Source organism: Lucilia cuprina, chromosome 2 (assembly GCF_022045245.1).
Source record: "Lucilia cuprina isolate Lc7/37 chromosome 2, ASM2204524v1, whole genome shotgun sequence".
Classification (NCBI taxonomy): Eukaryota; Metazoa; Arthropoda; class Insecta; order Diptera; family Calliphoridae; genus Lucilia; species Lucilia cuprina.
In genome coordinates, this window is record NC_060950.1 from 40,792,625 (window position 1) to 40,813,399 (window position 20,775).

The window sequence follows — 20,775 nt, forward strand, 5'->3', positions numbered from 1 at the left end:
TAGTATGATAGTACATATTCTGAGTGGACACACAGGATTACAAGCACATTTATGCAAAATTGGACGTGCGGATTCAGACTTATGTAGATTATGTGGAGAGGACAGTGAAACACTGGAGCACTTTCTTTGCCACTGTCAGGCATTCGTCGAAGTTAGATCCAAGTATCTTGGTAGTGATGTTTTTCGGGAAATAACATTCCTGACTAATACTGATTGGAAGATTCTTAGGAATTACGTTCAGGAAACTGAGTTTCTGAACACTTCAAAATAATTCATTTTTTTTCTCATGATAAGGAGCACACAACAGGCCCGATAGTGGCCTAGGTGTATTTTCTTCGGATTTGATGTAGTATACATCGTCCTATCAACTTAACATAACCTAATAGAACTAAATTCCTAAAATTTGGCAAAAAGGACATTCATATTCAATCATATTCTAAACATTTTGGCGGAAAAAGCGGACTTTCATCAGGGGGTGGCTTAGAACCCCCATATAAATTATATAGAAAAATTTGTATATCTAAGACACTGTAGAAGCAAGAATCTTCAAATTGTACATAAAGAACTTTGACATTCATGTGAACATTTAGAGAAAAATTGGCGGACTTTCAATGGGGAGTTTGGCCCCTTCCATATGAATTAAATTCGGAAAAATTTACGAGTGGCATCTCCCGTGTGTAAGTGGGTTTTTTTGCATTACATTTAAATGTTTCTAATAAAAATTGAAGAAGAGCATACCTACATACATACATTCAGAATGAATGTGAATGTTAAGGTTTGCGTTTTTATAAAATATGTATGTGATTAAAATTTTACCTAATACTATTATAGATGATATTTATTTATATATATATTTATTAAATTTTATATCTAATTTTTTCAGCCATTTCATCGGGGAAGTTATCTTGTAGATTTCATATGTGATCAATTAAAAATTAAGGAGAAAGACTACTTCGGTTTACGATATGTGGATGTATCTAAACAAAGGGTATGTAAATTAAAAAAATTGATACCATAATCAGCCAAAATGCCTATATCTCAAAAATTATTATATTGAAATATATGTGTAATACTACAATATTATTACCGAAAGTTAATCACACAAATGATTATACAAAAATAATGAGAACTGGGTTTATTTAAAAATTGTTATTATAACGATATGTGAATAATTCAAACAAAGTGTATGTAAATTTTCGTACAAATTTGCTGTACCTGCGATTAGATTTCGAGAACATTTTTTGTAATATTTTAGAACATATGTATTAATTTCTTACTGCGGTACATTTTAAATAATTTAACTTATACATAAGAAGTTTTATTAAAATCGAACATTCTTAAGCCATATACTGTGGTATGGAGGAATTCATAGTGCGTCACTGGGTTTATTTAAAAATTGTTATTATAACGATATGTGAATAATTCAAACAAAGTGTATGTAAATTTTCGTACAAATTTGCTGTACCTGCGATTAGATTTCGAGAACATTTTTTGTAATATTTTAGAACATATGTATTAATTTCTTACTGCGGTACATTTTAAATAATTTAACTTATACATAAGAAGTTTTATTAAAATCGAACATTCTTAATCCATATACTGTGGTATGGAGGAATTCATAGTGCGTCATATCGAAATAATATTTATTTGTGGGCGATATTTAATAAAAATTACTGGAATTTATCGCATATAGTCCAATATTTAAAATAGGGTAAAAGAGAGCTAAATTAACACCAAAGTTCAAAAAAACACCAAAGTATAAAAAACAAGTAAGAGTGCTATATTCGGCTGTATCGAATCTTATATACCCTTACCATAGTGTATTTTAAACATATTAGTTTTATAAATTTTAAATTTTTTCCCGACTATATTATTATTACACCAAAAGCAAAACAAAATGAAAAACAACAACGCTAAGCGAAATAAAAAACATAATACACAAGGCAATTAAACCAACAGACATCTAAACATACATTCGAAAAACACAGAAAACAAAAACATAATAAACAACGCAATAAAACCATCCTGCATCCAAATATACGAACAGAATTCACAAAAAGAAAACAGAAACAAAATACACAACTCAATGAAGACAACAGCATCCAAACATACAAAACAAAATACATAGCTGAAAAAACCAAACACATCTACACCAGAGATTGACATTGAGTATGTATGAAACAAGAAATACAACTATTTACTTATAATTTTTGAATATATTGTACGTCCACACAAGTTTCATTTTGAGTATCTTCATGTGGCCAAAATTAAAACGCTTGGTGGTTTCGATGCTATTGATTTGAATATTAAACAAGCAAGGACGATTTATTAAAAAAGATACATATATAACGACAGTAACTCTTATAAAAAAATTTAAGAACGTTGAACATAAGTAAACATCAAAATTTTATTACAATTGAAATAAGTTACAGAGTTGTAAAATTTTTCGCAAACTACTAGAGGGTGTATGATAAATAATTAATATATAAGTGATCCAACACTAGAATAGCCAATTTCCGAATGGGACGGCAGCTACCCGAATATTCCCATCATTTCCAGGTATATTAGCTACAATGCGTCCCGTAGCCCAGTGAAGTGGTGCTTCATGGATTAATGTTAGTGTTCCAGGCTTCAAATTACACGCTGTTTTGAACCATTTTTTGCGTTAAATCGTCTCGTTTAAATAGACTTCTGCCAGAACTGTTGTTTGGCTGCACTAATACGACGCCATCTTTCTAAAAAACTTATGTCCTCAAATTGAATTGAATGTTCTGGAAGAGAATTAAGTAGGTCATTGACCAAAAAATAACCAGGCGTCAGGGCTTCAATATCATTGGGGTCACTTGATAACGCTGCAATCGGCCTAGAATTCATGATAGCTTCTACTTCTATTCTTCAAACGTAAGTTTTGCTCCAACCAAAGTACGATAGAGGTGACCTTTGCACTTTTCACGGCGGCCTCCCAGAGGCCCCCAAAATGGGGTGCTCTTGGTGGGATAAAATGAAAATTTATAAATTTATTCGAGCAAAAATTATTTATTGACAATTGAAAATTTTTGTCAGTAAATGAATTTTTGTTGTTTGCACCCACAAAATTCGTTGCGTTGTCGCAAAATATGTCTGATGGCAGACCTCGCCGACCGATAATTCGATTTAACGACGCAATAAATGCGTCCGATGATAAGTCCGACACTAACTCAATGTGTACAGCTTTCGTTACAAAGCATATGAAAATGGCAACATAACTTTTAATTGCAATTCGGCAACAAGATTGGATCTTTTCGATTCATAGGAATATTTGCGTTTTCGAGTCGGCCACCCACTCGAAGAATATCAAAGCCCATGCCTTTGTCAATAAACAACCCAAGTGACTTAAACAATGTTTTTATTTCCATATTTTTGTTAAGATAATAAATTTCCTTTTCAAAGTGATGTTTCTGCAAATTTCAAGCTATACAATGTAAAGCGTGTTGTTGAGCTTCTGATGATAACTGTTTGGTGCCACGAACAAATAGGAATAGTAAAGTCACTACGCGTACGATTTTTGTATATGAACTTATTTTCTCGCACAACTCTAAAATAGAATTGTTATGGTTGTTTTTGACTTCACACTTAAAAAGTGACACACGAAACGCTGTTTTGACAACATCTCCATCGCATTCATTATGTTGCTTAGGCCATTGAGATTCATCGTGTGTTAAATAATTAGGCCCAGAAAACTAAGACGACTTTTTTAACGTTTCAAGAGAGCAACCTCGAGAGAAGAGGTCTGCAGGGTTTAGTGCTGTAGGTACATGCCGCCAGGAGCCATTTGCAGTTATTCCTTGAATTTCAGAAATTCTATTTCCGACGAATGTTGTTAATGTTGATGAATGTAACTGCAACCATTTCAACACTACAGTTGAATCCGTCCAAAAGAATACTCGAGGGTTATAAGGTGTTAAAAGTGGAGCTATTTTTCGATACAAAATTGATAAAGGGTGAGCACCACAAAGCTCTAGTTGAGGCATTGTACGCATCTTTGTTGGTGCGACTCTGCCCTTTGCAGAAAAAAGTGTAATTTTTGAGGTATGAATATTTCGGGCGCATACATAAAAACAACAACCATATGCACGTATGGAAGCATCACTATAACCGTGAAGTTGTATTTCAGTGTAGTTTTCATCTAAAACAAATCGGGAGATTGAGATTGTGTTTAAATTATATAAGTCGTCAAGGCTTAATGAGTTTTTTTTGAATGAGTTTTTCGTATTTGCAGGAACTTCGGTGTCCCAATCATATTTTTCTAACCACAGGTCTTGCAGTAAGACTCTTGGAATTATTGTAAGTGGGGAAAGTAACCCCATTGGGTCAAAGACTGACGCAGTTAACGACAAAATTGTTCGTTTTGTGTAAGAAGAAAACAACTTTTCTGTTTTACACGCGAAAAGAAAATTGTCCTTAACGGGATCCCAACATATGCTAAGTGCACTTCGGGTTTTTAGTTTTCCATATTCATGTTTTTTGCCAATATGTCATCTGATAGGAGATTAGGGTGATTTGATTGAATTTTTGCTAATTCTAAGCCACCTTTCGATAGAATGTAAACAATTTCGTTTTTAATTTTAATTAGCTCCTCTATGGTGTTCGCTCCTGTTAACATGTCATCTACATAAAAATGATTTCGAATTATGTTTATGTGACCATTCAAATTTATCAGCTAAAAATTGTAGGCTGCGTATGGCCAAAAATGGTGAAGCTGACATTCCGTACGTTATGGTGTTGAGCTGATAAACTCTAAGTTTGGTGCTTGTACTGTTTGGGCGCAGCACACAATGGTGGGTATAAAGTAGTGTGAAATATGCATATTGGGATTCGAAATGAGTGAAATATGTCCCAATTTCTCATATTCATCCATAAACTGAATATACTGGGTTTTTAAATTGATATCTCGTGCTAAACGACGTTCGAGCAAATGGAATCTTTTTAACGCAGTATTATATGAGGACCCTAATGCCGAAAAATGTTCCTTAAAGGGTAATTTTACTATGATTCTTCCTTCAGAATTTGTTTCTACATTTGTCACGTGATTCACTCAACTGCTGTTCGGTTGTCCACTTATTTGCTGGTGGAGGTACTTCTTCCATTTTCCATAAAAATTTAATTTGATCGTCAAGATCATTTGGATTTAAAGATGATACCATACAATTTGCTATTGATTGTTTAGTGGTTGGTGTATAGGGGCCAGTTACGATTCAGCCAACTTTAGTTTCTTGGAATGTAGGCATGTTTTCACCAAGACTAATTTTTCCACTGCCTGAATATCAAAAAAGTATTCGGTGCCACTAGATACTAGATACAAAATTACATATTTTTTTAACTCTTTATTAATTTAAACATGTTTAGTAACATTTCGATTTCATGTAAATTTAAATTTTTGGTGTTTAAAAAAACATGCTCTATATGCAAAGGTAAACTTTAATTTATTAAAACTGCATATGAAATGTATGCATTTATTACATTTAAAATGTAGTCATATTTATGAAAAAGTTAAGAAAATCGATTTTAAATGATGTTTATTATATATATAAAAGAATAGAAACCAAAACGAATAAAAACAGAATTCATAAATTTAAAAGTATTTAATAATAAATATAAATTTTACGCACAATTATTTTAAAGTTTAATAAAATATTTCTAAATGAAATATTTTCAACAGCTTTTTATTTTTTCAAATTTAAACAAGTAGGAAAGTATAGTCGGGCATGGCCGACCATATAATACCTTACACCACGAGTATATTTTTAAAATTTTTATTTTTTATAAAGAAAATTTTATGTTGAATATTACCATAATTCCAAAATATTTAAGCAATTTATTGATAAAAAAAACTAATATTTCTAAATGAGGCTTTATATAGTTCAAATATGGGCCGATCCTCGGTAAATTTGTTAGTTTTGTTGAGTTTCATTGCGATACAAATGGTTACAAGTCAATTTTAGACGTTTAAGACATTATTTCACCTAGCCCCACACGGTTGTATGGGGGCTAGGTGAAATAATGGACCGATTTCAACCATTTTCAATAGGCTTCGTCCTAAAATATCAATTATTTTTGATTTCGTTAAAATACACAATTCTTGTCTGACCTAGAAAAGTATTCTATTCTTCTAGAAGAAGAATATTCTCTAACTCTAGAAGATGAGTATTCTTGTCTTCCAGAAAATGAGTTTTGTCTTCTTCTATTTGTATACTCACCAAGATAAAAATAAATCTAAATAAAATGAAATTTTATAGTTTTTATTGAAATAATTGAAATTAAAATAGTAGAAAAAATAATTGATTTAACAACTAATCTAAAAAATGTAATAAATTCACATACATGAGACCGACTCACAAAAAATGGTGCATGAGTTAACCATCTCAAAATATTTGCTGATATGTAAAATGAAGACTAATATACATACATATGTATCAAAAATTTAGAATTATTACCTTATAATAAGATAATTTTTAGGAAACCTGTATTGATATTCCATCTGTTGGCTGGTATACTTCCAAAAATTGTAAAATGTTGGACTCTAAAATATTTTTGTACTTCTTCATAAATTTTATGATCAATCCATCAAATTGTTACAGTTATATTTTTGATTTTGATTTTGATATTTGATTTTAATATTAAATATCTTATGTGGGAAATTTCGTGTCAAGTGACCTGACCCAAGTCAAAAAATAATTTATGTATAAAACAGTAGTATTAATTTGAATATAATGATTCCAGCTAACGTTTAAATACTTTAAGTAAAATTTTAATGTATTTTTTGTTACGATAATGAAATACAAATAAAATTTTAGCTCAAGGTGATCATACGTAATCTAGAAACAATACCTAAACGCGCAAATAGTTTAAAAAATATTGAAAGTTAAGATTTAACTCAAATAAATCTAAATTGGTTAAAAATGCAATGTTCATCAAATGAAAGCCGAAACGTGCAACTTGAAAAAGCCTTTAAATGCTTATAACCACAAAGTATACAGAGATGTCACTTTTGACATTTGAAAAAGTCTAAAATCAGCTTTCGTTTGGTTTTAAAATTGTTTGCTGAGGAGAGGTATATAAAATACAGCTAAAAAAAATCATTGAATTCGTTTTGTGCGAAAGAGAGGGAAATAGCTTTTTGCTCGTGACGTCTCTGTATACCCTGTGCTTATAACTCCTAAACCAATTAGGAGAGACAAAATTTAATATAAAAATATTTTTAATTACACATATTAGGTCAAAACGGGGTCTCTTTGATTCTACTTGACAGTTCGCGTGTAGTGAACTACCACGTAAACCAACACATATTAGACTTCGTTTAAAAATAATGGAAATGGAAGCCTTTTAGAGTTGTTAACTTATTCCTAAAATAGTATTTTTATGTAAAATATGACAACTTACTTTTTAATTATATTTATATAATCCTTGAAGATAATTACTTTTTGGTATATATGTATTTAATAAACTTCGCCAATTAACAAAACCTTCTGAAATGTTTTTAAAAGTTGACTTTTAACACAACACTGTCATATTGTTTCTTATTGCTTAATATTCACAATATATTAATTACACTATTTTTCTATAAATATTAGATTCAATAACTCATTTAAGATTACCAACCATCATTCAGAAGTCACTAAAACGTATACTTCCAGATGAAAAAAATTCAACAGTCATGGTTTTTTGTTTAAGCAAAATGGATGCACTCTTCCAACTATCATCCGGAAGTAACTTAAAAGTATATTTCTAGAAGACGAAAATTCGAAATCAATGTTTTTTGTTTTTGTAAAATGTGCGTTCTCGTCTGACAATTGTCCAGAAGTGTTTCTGACGTGGCGTCTGGGGTGATGCGCAATAGTTTTGTCTTCTAAATGTTTGAAGGGAAATTAATAAAAACAAAGAATATGTTGGGAATTTATTTTATTCAAACATTTCAACAAAATACCCAAACGAAAAAACGAGTATTGAGGATATTATGATTTACTCTATTTACTTTAAGTGTTGCTGTGCGAAAATGCGTGTAAATAAAATATAAATAACAATAAAGGCAAAAAATGAGCATGTTCTTTGGTAGGAAAGTTAACACGTGGTGCATTTCTATTAATCATGTGATAAATAGAATGTAAATTTTAAGAATTTGAAATTTATTACGGTCGTTTTTTACAAAAAATCAAATTACTAAGAAATTGCAACAAATTATGAATGACAAATATAATACAAAAAATAACAGGAAAAGAACTTTTCAGTTTTATGTAAAATTAAAATAAAATGTTCTTGTAATCGACAGATCACATTTTTGACGTTTTTAAGAAAATCATATTTTGTTTCAGATGATTTTTTATGAAATAAAATAGAATGATTGAAAATTATTTTGAACAAAATACGGGAACATACATATTATTTTTTTCGTTTTATTTATATTTTTATTTATTTAATATTTTCCATTAATAATAACATATGCCGTTTTTGCAAGATTTTTAGCAAAATTTTCTGAAATATGGTAACGCTACAATATAAAAAAAGTGAATAAAGAGAGGAAATCTAATTGGATTTTCGTCTGGATACGAAATGGAAATATTTTCGCCAAGAAAAACGAAATTTCTTATCCAATAATAATAAACAATTCATTCACAATATTTGGAACATGCTGTTCATTGTTTACAAAATTTCATCAACAAATTTCACAACAGGGGTATTTTTTCACGACAAAAAAGTTAATGAACGAAAAAAATGAAAAGGGAACATATTTTATGTGAAATAAAATTTTATGTGAACTATTGATAATTTTTAACAAAAAAAAAAAAACAAAAACTTCTTAAGTTACCCCACAACTATCATATTTTTTATTTAAATTTTACACCATTATTAGGTAGCCACCATAATAATATAAACAACATTAATTATACCTTTCACCTTCGTGAGAAGGGTATATATAAGTTTGTCATTCCGTTTGTAATTTCTATAATATAATTTTCCGACCATATAAAGTATATATATTCTGGATCCTTATAGATAGCGGAGTCGATTAAGCCATGTCCGTCTGTCTGTTGAAATCTGTTTTTATAGGACCCCAGATATCGGCGAAATCCGAATCTTCAATAATTCTATTAGACATGCTTTCGAGAATGTCACATTTTTTTCATGCTTTGTTAAAAAAGCAACAACAACACTGTATATTAGAAAAAGATGTACACGTGTGTGTAGATGTATTTGGTTTTATTCAGTTGTGTATTTTTTTGTATGTTTAGATGCTGTTGGCGTCATTGCGTTGTTATTTTTGTTTTTCTGTGTTTTTCGCTATGTATGTTTAGATGTCTGTTGGTTTAGATGCCTTGTGTATTTTGTGTTTTATTTCGTTTAGCGTTGTTGTTGTTCTTTTTGTTTAGCTTTTGATGTAATAATAATGTAGTCGGGAAAAAAATTAAAATTTATAAAAGATGTTTAAAATGGTGAAGGGTATATAAGCTTCGGCACAGCCGAATATAGCACTCTTACTTGTTTTCTATTGTTAGCTGAAACTTATATCACAGACGATGAACAACAAGCCTACAGCATAAATGGTTTCAATTCCTGTTTTCTTAACTGAAATGGATAGGATGGACGTGTAGCCGTATATATAAGAGAAATTATAATGCACAAAAACATTCAATTAAACACATTACCTTTTGAATCTATACAAATAAATATAACAATTTACAATATATCGAAAGAGTTATGTAAATGAGTTCATAATGAAACTCAATAATATTATAAACACGATTAAAAGTAAACCAGATATAATCATCGTTGCCGATATTAACAAAAATATTCGAAACCTAAATATCACAACAACAAAGTAGACAGAAATGATATCATCGATTGGGTTATATTTTATTGCGCTTTGTAATCACATTTACAGCAGGGTTCAGAAAAATTCTTTTATTTACACATAAATTAAAACATTTATGATAAATTGACACGAGTGTACTTTTAAAACTTTTTGTTGTATGCTCACTTATGTAAATGAATAGCTAAGAATTGTTTTCGTTTTAAGCATTCTTAAATGTAAACATTTATTTTTTATATTGGTACATATTCCCGTATATTAATTTTGAGAAGCAAAAATTGTATAATGTATAAATTTGAGAGGCCTTCTCATCACTCTCATTAAAGTATATACTCATTAATGTTGTTTTTTGTTTTTTGTTTTTTTTTTCTAATATGTGTTCGGACTTTTTGTAGTTTGTTTCTTATTTTCATATGTGCGTTGTTTGGTTTATTTGCTACTTTACAAAAATGAAAAAAAAAAACAAAAAATGTTTTCTCATTTTTTGTTTTTTTTTTTTTTAAATTTTTCACAAACAAAAGATGTTTCATCATTCTTTTGCATTCAATACGTATGTATGTGGAAAAATATTTTGATTTTTTAGTTGTTAGGCACAACTTGTGTCTGTGTTTTTATCATAACGGTTTACTTTAATGATGTTTTGTTTTGTGTTGTTTTTCATTTGTTGTTATAGGTATTTAAGTTAATTGTACTGCTTTATTTGTTTTTATAACGATTAATGAAAAACTGTGTACCTAAATATACAGTGTCTTACATAAGTATTGGAATTTAGGTATATTATGAAAAGAAACCAAATTTATTAATATTTTTTGTGTTCAAAATAAATTAAATTCTTTTATTATCTAGACAGTCCTTAGGTTTCATATCACACATTTTAAAACTTAAAAAATTGACATTTACTTAAATTAGTTTAGATCCTTGGCCAAATATATGTATTTCCTTTCGGTTAATAGGTATAACCCCTTAAAACCATTTTAAGCAAAAAAAACATTCGATTCGAATTTTTGTGTTTTGTATAATATTTTGAAAAGTGAAATACAGGAAAAATTCGAATACCTGCTTTTGTGATTTAAATAAATGTAATTTTTCCAAATTTTAAAGAGTGTAATATTAAACCTTAGGACTCTCTAGACAATACAACAAATTTTATTATTAATTGTATCAAAAAGTGTGTTATTAAATTATGTTTCTTTTCAAAGTACACCTAAATTCGAATACTTATGTGAGAACCTGTTCATACATATGTATATATATAAGGAGTGAGATCGAAAAATTCTTAACATACATATATGTTTATAAAAAAGAAACCACTAAACTTACAGCTTTATTTTTTTTATTTGATTCAAATTATTATTACAATTTACAAAAAAAAAATATTTTTATAGTTTTAATCACTAGTGATGAAATTTTGAACCCTTTTCGGAAACCCTTCCATTAACGTTTTTATAGTGCTTTCTGTCACTTTGCTCGAACATGTAGTCCATCTCCGTTTAAAATCTACCACACTTTTGGACACCTTTTTTGTACTCTTCAATTCTCTTTTAACAAGAGCCCAATATCTCTTCACTGGCCTTAGCTCCGGGCAGTTTGGAGGATTTGCCTCTCTTGGTACAAATACCACATTATTGTTCTTGTACCACTCAAGGGCTTGTTTACCATAGTGACAGGATGCCAAGTCAGGCCAAAAATAAGTGGACACATTATGAAGTCTTATGAATGGAAGCAGCCTTTTTTGTAAACATTCCTTAATGTAAATTTCGGTATTTATAGAGCCCGTTGTAACAAATGAATGGCTTCTTTTGCCGCAACTGCATATTGCTTGCCATACCAAGAACTTTCTGGGAAATTTTGTCTGCTTTTGGGTCCTAAACTTTTCTTCAACATTCCCTCGAGCATCAGCAACATAAAACTTTTGACGTGGAAGTTGCGAAAAATCTGCCAGAACATACGTTTCGTCATCCATTATGCAGCAAGAATATTTTTTTTATAAAACTTGACTTCAATTTCCGTGCTCTGTTTTTGGCCTCTAAATTTTTAGCAGCGTTCCTGTCAGGAACTTTTTGAGCCTTGTATGTTTTTAAACCTGCATTAGCTTTAACTTTTCGTACCAAATAGTACGAGCACTGAGCTAACCGAGCTGCTTTCCTACCGGATGTGTTGGGAGCTCTTTTGAAAATGCGTTCTATTTTTTTTGGCTTTAGAAACATCATGTGGACCATTCCTTCTACCTGAACCAGGTTTTCTATCAACTGACAAGTTCTCCCGGTACTGTTTAATAACATTGGAAACAGTTTGACGGCAGACCTTTGTATGCTTGGCCAACTTTTTGTAAGACCAAGTTGGGTTTAGTTGAAAATATTTAATAATTTCAGTACGCACTTTTTTCTGGTCACTCATTTTAATCAGATTAACAAAAAATTAATATAATTGACATTACACATAATAACTGACATGTTTTTCAAAGGTAACTTGATTAAAAAAAATCAAATAATACTTTGGTTGAAAAATGTAATGAAAAACGTGTGTTAAGAATTTTTCGATCTCACTCCTTATGCACATTAGAGTGCTCCAAGATTGTATGAAGGAAAAACATTTTGTCCATCCCCCTTCTAGTTTATTATTTTTTTTTAATTAAAACAACATATATACCCTGTAGGATTTTGTGAGTTAACTAAAAATCAAGTTAACTTTTTGCTAACTTATTATGACTAGCTTCAAAAATGATCGAGGGAATGAACAAACATTTTAATAAAATTTTAAATAAAAAATAAAATAGAAACTCATAACAAATTTGTCAAACAATTTGTATTGAAAAAATTAAAAATGAAATAAATAAATACATACCTATTTCAGTGCGGATCAAATATTTTTGTTTGCACAACAACAAAACATTCTCGTTTACCCTACTCTAATTTATTTGGAAGTATCTTTCTGTGTATTCTTTTCACATAAAATAAAGTAAACAAACAAAATTTTGGCAAGAAAAAAGAAAAATAAGCACGACAAGTACCGGACAAAAAACCAGAAATAAACATATGTATATTCATATATACATATATATGTAAGAATGTAGGTATGTAGGCAAGAGCATAATATATTTTTAAGCTCTGTGATAGAGAACAAGAGAATGTTTTTTGTTTTCCCTTCATACTTATCCAACGCATCATAAAAAACACAAAATTGTTGTTTAACCAGTCTTTGCACATAATCTTATTTCATTCTTTCATGCAAAAACACGAACACTCTCAATCTCGACATTTTACATTTATTTATCAACAGAACTATAAACAAATTTTACATTTCATTTTAGAATGCTAGTGCAAAATAAAACTTTATGCTCTTTCAGTTGTGAGATTTTTACAAAAATTTTATTTCTCAAAAATGTCCATGTGCATGAAAAAAAGTTTTTCTTATTATCTCAATATTGTGCGAAAATAAAAAAAACATCAATAATAGTATCATGCAAGAATGAATTAAGCAAACTTTTTTTGTTTGTTTTTGTACACGAATGGAAGATAACAAAACAAAATAATTTTTCGTTTTTCATGTGCGTGAATGTTAAGTGAATGAATATTCGGAACCCTGATTTACAGTGTACAATAAATGAGAATGCAAGAAAAAATCCCAGCGGTAAAAATACATATTATGTACTCGCCTATCTAAGCAATATTTCATGGCAATGGCTTTCACTTATTCTACGACTTAGATTCAACATAAAAGTGTCCTTGGAAGTGTCCTCGAATGCTCACGCTTAAATCGTAAGCCAAAATATCATTAGGGCAACTTAAATTGTCACTTACATCATGTGTTGTGTTCTAAGCGAATTTAATGGGACTTCTAAAAACGCTTGCAAATAAGAATATAATGTATGAAGAATACAATCCTATTTGCATTGAAAGTTAATGTACCATATTTTTAAAAATAATTTTTTTAATATTTAAAAAAAATATATATTTTTTTTAAATTGAGGCATATACTTGGTTATCAGAAACGCAAAACAAAAAAATTTCCAAAATTCTGTTTTGATAATAATTTTTACTTAAGCTATCTGTAATCAACATTTATCCTTTTTTGATAACAAATAGTGCCATATCTTTAAATTTTTTTACACATATCTTAGCTGCTTTACTACCTTTGCAACGATATATATTTTATTAATATTCTTTACAATTATTTTTTGTTTTTTGTCTATTGGATAACGTATTGTGCGAAGTGAAAAAGGGAGACACAAGGTGGAACGACACAAGAACAACTATGGGAAAATACTCTATTCATCACACTATCAAATATATTTAATCATCTACCCACATATTTATTAAACATCACTAACATAAATCTAGGAAAAGCTAAAATTAAAAAAAAAAAAAAACAAGTAAGAGTGCTATATTCGGCTGTGCCGAATCTTATATACCCTTCACCATAGTGTATTTTAAACATAATTGATCTTACAGTTTAGTTAATAAAAACATTAAAAAAATTTGAGTCGATTTAAGCCGAATGTTTCGGCGGCGGCTCAAGCAACTAAATATAGTTCGGCGGCGGCTAAGCTCCGACTCGAAGCCGGTCGACTTCGACCTCTGATTCATTGCTGGTAAACATTGACGAGACGTAGATTTTGTTTTTGTTTATCGTAAAAAAAATTGTTTTAAAAATCACTTGGAAAAAATTTGTGTTAGTTTTAAATTTCAAACTTACATTATTCGCATAAAAATTATTGTACAATAACTCACAATCTACTCTCATATAATTGAAAACGTTTTAAATACTTTTTTCTATTCATCAAAAAATATATTTGCAAAACAAAAGGGAAAATTATTTTATTTTAACAAAAAATGCAATTCATATTTTTTTGCTGTGTATACTTTGTATTTTTGAATTCCAAACATACAAAAAAATACACAGCTGAATAAAACCAAATACATCTACACACACGTGTACATCTTTTTCTATGTACAGTGCTTTTGTTGCTTTTTTAACAATTTTTTGATGAAATTTTCAGGGGTTGTCTCGGATTTTTGCTCATATCTCCGTTATTTACCGACCGATTTTGCTGATTTTAAATAGCGATCTTCTCGAAACAATGTCTAATAGAATTATTGAAGATTCAGACATCGCCGATATCTGGGGTCCTCTAAAAACTGATTTCAACAGACAGACAGACGGACAGACAGACGGACAGACAGACAGACGGACATGGCTTAATCGACTCCGCTATCTATAAGGATCAAGAATATATATACTTTATAGGGTCGGAAAATTATATTATAGAAATTACAAACGGAATGACAAACTTATATATACCCTTCTCACGAAAGTGAAGGGTATAATTACATATATTAGCATCTACACATAGTAGTGGACAATGAATTAAGTTATTCCATCACTTTTGATTTCACTGTTGAATCATCGCTACACTCGTGGACCGATATTGCCCATTTTCAATACCAAATCTTACCTATAATAAATATTTATGTGAAATTTTAACCCTTAAGCTCTTTGGGGACCCAGAATATATTGGGTATAAAAATACACAAAAGTGTTTTTTTTTTTTTTTAAATAACAGAACTTAAAAGAATCCGCCGACCTAACTCCAACAACAAAAATTTGGTTACTTCGAACCGAATAAAGTGTCGTGTAGTGTAGTGAAGTGTTTTTTACAACAACAATTATTAAAATTTGCAAAAAATCTAAAAAAGCGAAAAATTCTTAACGGCATAAAATGGTTTCGTCTACAAAAAAAGTGGCTGACAATATGTGACCCAAAGAACAAGAAATCAACAAGAGAACCAAATTTGAAAACAGCGACTTAAATAAAGAAGACCTAACAACAACGATTATGTACAAAAATCAAATACAATAAAGATAAATAAATAAATAAGAAGTAAAAAAAAAACTTGGTTATCTTTTTTTATAAATTACTGGGGAAACAAAATATCCTACAATTAGTAATTAATATTGACTTTTTTATGACCCAATTTTGACCCTTATTTTTATTGGTTTGAATTTTAAGCAAATAAAATGTAAATTGTACAAATCACCTTTTGGATTTTGAAATAGAGTTTACCCAAAGTGCGACCGAAAACAATATTCAGTCCCTTTAGGTACTTCGGGTCGATCTTGATCCTCTATGGTCACAAGTCAAATGGGCGTATGAAAAGTGTGGGGACTCAAAAAAACATTCGAAAAAAAAATTCATCGGTAAAAATATGCTTCGCAAACGTTATAAAAAAGGTCTTTCTGCATACATGCTTAGGGTCAATCAACGCAGAAATTTAAGCATTATCAAACCCAAGCAAAGAAGAGCGGATTCTGCTTTTGGAAATCAGTCAATAGAAAATAATGACATTTCTTTTGTGAGGCTACCACCTTGTGACACGGACACATTTTATGGAGATTTTTTGACATGGCCTACTTTTCGCGACCTTTTCTCCGCGTTATATGTAAACAATTCTAGACTTAGCAAAATTGATAAATTTTGATTTTCTTTTTGATTTTGATAGAATCTGTAGTGGCCCACAGAACGAGTTCATACTTTAATAAAAATAAGTACAACCCAAAATTGAACCGGGTCGAAAAAAATCGTTGAACAGAAGTAGGGAACAGAAAAATGACTCAAACTTTAAATGTCAGCACTGTAAGGAGGGTCTTGCCCCAAGTTCTTAGAAAAAATGTTAATGACAGAATTACAAATTCATGTTACATTGCTCACAGTGTCAAGGACTGTAAAAGTAAATACAGGTGTACATTATGTTAGCAAAGACAAAACACTTTTTACATAAGAAATTAGAAACCCAGAAAAGTTAAAAAAATATACTTAATTTACCCGCAAAACGAAATGTTGTTATTGTAACAGGCTTAAGTCAAACTGTTTCAGAGACCTCAACCAAAGCTTGTTTATTCAATTTTTGCTTTAAGGTGGACTCACAGTTTAAATTAAAAGTCTGAGCACCAGTTCTGAAGATACATCCATCTAATTTACCACCTCAGACTTTAGGCTATAGCAACATTTCAATGAGACTGCTAAATTAAAACTTGCCGATTTTCAATTCAATCAAAGCAGAGCCATCGACTTGCTTATAGGCCTCGACCTGGGCCCCTCAATACATTGCAAGGACACTCCGATGCGGTATATTGGATCCCTCTTGGCACAAAAAACTGTATTTGGCTGGATTGTGGGGTACCAATATAAACAACAACACAACCTAGAAAACAGTGTCACTCAACACATCGTCCCTCACACGCTTTTGGGAGGTAGAGGAGACCCCAAAACAGGTTTTGAGGTCATATAACGACACATTTTACGAAAACAATTTCAAGTCGGCGACACAGGAATGTATATAGTTGCCGTTTAAAAATAGCGAAGAAATTGGAACTTCGCGAAACATAGAGACAGATACTAATGAACCGACTCAAACCAAATATAAAAGGATATTATTTCGTCAAACAGCAAACGACCTAGCATCTCCAAAACTCCATTTTCAAACTATAAACAATTTTGTTAAATGGATTTAAAATATTTAAGTTCTCTATAATGGATATTATAAAGGATTAAACACAAAAATAATCTCATAGTTTAAAAGTTCCTGCGATGTGAAGTTGAAGGATTTCGGTAAAAAGCCATTTTTTCCCAATAATTAATTTTTGAAATTAAAAATCATTAACCCTCTAAAAACCGCTTAACCTGTAAATCCAGTATAGAAAACTTTTTTTAAAATCGGCTGCAGCTGGCCGCCGGTAAAATTTTGCAAGCCGAGACGCCGCCGGCTTTTGGCGCAAAGGCTAAGCCGTCTTAAACGTAGCCGATGATTAAGATTGGAATCACACATATATTTTAGAAAAAATCCAAACCAATTTGAACGGAGTTGCCACTAATTTAAATTCTTATGGTAAATTGAAAAGAGTTACCACAGAATATTGTGGTAATATTAAAATAATGAAAATTAATATAATAATGACATTTTTTTGCAAAAAACTTATATAGACACAGGTTTATATATAACTGAATATTATACAGAGAAATCGTGTATGTTTTTGAAAAAATTTTCAAAAATAAAAATTTTTTTCTTATATATTTTTGTGTCTTCAGAATCGCAAAATTATCGGCAAAAATTTTAATAACTCAAAACTTTTTGGAAAGACAATTTTGTAGACGATTTTGCTATAAAATGGTGCAATAATTAATACTTAAAGCCGGAATTTGTGATAAAAACCCAAAAATTGCAAATTTTTTCCATATAAACGCATTTACAAATTTTGACGGCGATGTGCGGGCTCTTACCCTCAAAATAATTTAATAATATTTTACAGTCTTCCATTTGACGTTAAAATACAACATTTCACTATTAGAAGTTGATCCGAAAGAAAAGCCTATTTTCGACCCACCCTAATGTACGTGGTTGATGTTATATCAGGTGGACACACATTAATAGACGCTATAATAATATAATAACCCAGGAGTTATTGAAGACCTACCAAGTGAGACCAATAACACCGGAACTAAGACTCTTGGAATCAAAAGGAACATTTCTTTAGACTCATTAACATTCACCGCACCAGATGTCGAATTAAAAGAAAACTACACCAAATGAGAAGTTTTATCTACAATTGCCAAATTCTTTCATCGTGTCTCAGAAATCCTAGACGAGGTTGGAAATCAAAATAGGCAACGTATTGACTCAAAAGATAACCCAGCAGACGTAGCCAGCCGAGGATAGAGAACTAGAAAACCACAGCCTATGGTGGTTTATAACCTCCTGGTTATAATTACATAAAATGAATGGGCGATACCATCACAACCAGGCGAAATCAACTTAGAAGCTAAAACTACAAAAGCATTTACAACCACAACACGCAAAGACCCATTAGATTGCTCTTAGACATATAACGCGCTTTTCGAGTACTCGCGTATGTCATGCGATCCTGGAAAAATACCGGAACCAATAGAACACATCTTTGCATATAGAATTCATCAAAAATCTACTTATCATATGAACTCCACGAAATCATTTCTCAGATGAGCACAAGCATTTGAGACTCAAACAGAAAACCTCCACAGCTGCCTTTTGACCTTAAACCCATTCATGGATTGCATTGGCATTATCAGAGCCAATGGTCGAATAGCTCAATCTCGCTCAATATTGCTGCCACATAACTCAAATCTATCTCGGCTTTTAGTTGAATTTATACACAAAATTACTCTTCATGGAGAAAATCAACTAATGACTCGAGTTCTACGCACATAAAATTGAATATTCAGATTGACACCATTGGTCAAAAGTAATTCACAACTGAAAAACTTGTATTTTGCACAAAAAACAGACATAAAATTAAATTATGGCTTCATTACGATTAGAACGCACAACTCTATCCAGACCTTTGGCAACAACTGGAGTGGACTACGCAGACCTTTCAACATCAAAAATTACACAGGGCGAGAGTGTCTTATCACAAAAGTTTACATTTGCATACATATTTGTATGCATTGCGACAAAAGCCGCACATCTTGAAGCAACAAGTGACCTGTCGACCCAGTCGCTCCTGCCGCATTTTCACGGGGATATCTCGCACTCATTTACTCAGAAATGTAAACAATTTTTCGGAGCAGAAGAACTCCTCAGAAAAGACCGTCTAGACTTTAAAACGACACACGGGCGGCCTTTGTAAAGTCATTCAAAACTTACCCCAAAAATATGATACCAAACATGAAATTCATTTTGAAGACCTATCTACAATTCTTACTCGTATAAAATCGTGCCTAAATTCTAGACACATAAGTCCTGCTAGCGATGAACCAAATGACCTTAACCCATTGACTCCAGGAAACTTCCTTATTGGTAGTGCATTATTGACCCAAACTGAACCCGATGTAAACAGTGAAAATCGAACTCTCATCAACCATTGAAAACCCTTAAAGGTCATCTACCGCTCATTTTGCCAAAGATGGAAGTCCGAGTACCTATTTGAACTCAAACAAAAAACAATGAACAAATATAAAGCATAAAAACAAACAAAACAAAGAAACTTAAAATTACAGAACAAAAATGCTGTAAAATAAACATACAAAATACGAGAAACAATACATTGTAAATTAAACAACAATGGACAGTGAAATTAAAAAAGAACAGAATTAAATAAAATAAGCATTAATATACAAAATAGTGTTTTATTTAAAATAACATAACCTAAAAGAACCAGCCGACCTAACTCCAATAACAAACAGCGATAATTTTTTCCGTTTGTACTTTGTAAGTCATCTTTATAATCCATAATGGATTATTATGCTGTAGTTACTTCATAAAGATTTACTTTCAAAATTCTATATAAATTAACTTAAATACTTTTTTTGGACAATATTAGATGATTTTAAAGAAAATGCCCGCTGAATTTGATTAATTTTCAGGCAAAATGTAGAAACATAAGTTTATTGAAAGGAAACGTTGTAATATATGGTTGATTTGATATTATCCGCGGTACGTCGGATACCGAAAAGCCCATAAGCCCATCTACAAGAAATGCCCTGCTCCAAAATATATTGAATATGCAAGGACTACTTGACAGTCAGTTGATCCAAAGTAAAAACTTCGTATCGGGATTCCTATTAAATATTCGTTGGATAATTTAGGTGAATTATAAAAAGTCAATTGCATTGCAAAAAAATATTTAGTTAATAATCCCAATTTTTGTATACATTAATTTAATGTAAAACATAAATATAAAACATTATAAATATATATTAATTATTTTATCAATATTGATTTATTAGAAAAGAGAAATCAAAAGTTATAAAACAACTTAATTTGTTGTCCACAAGTGTATGCACTAACCATATCCTGAAGACAAGCCAAATGGCTTCGCGGGATTTGTCTTAAATTTGAAATTAAGACTAAAATTAAACATAAATTACTTATTCTTAATATATATGTTCTTATCTG

The 20,775-nt window shown here is 30.6% G+C and overlaps 1 protein-coding gene across 1 annotated transcript in view; it reads left to right on the forward strand.

The window, feature by feature from the left end:
- Window positions 1–757: 757 nt before the first annotated feature.
- The window catches only part of LOC124420822 (FERM domain-containing protein 3), a 101,895-nt gene continuing 81,877 nt past the window's right edge, over window positions 758–20,775 (forward strand). Inside the window, exons 1-2 of the mRNA XM_046955064.1 lie at window positions 758–775; window positions 884–988. Of these exons, the coding sequence (XP_046811020.1) occupies window positions 758–775; window positions 884–988 (123 nt within the window). The remainder of the gene's footprint in view (window positions 776–883; window positions 989–20,775) is intronic.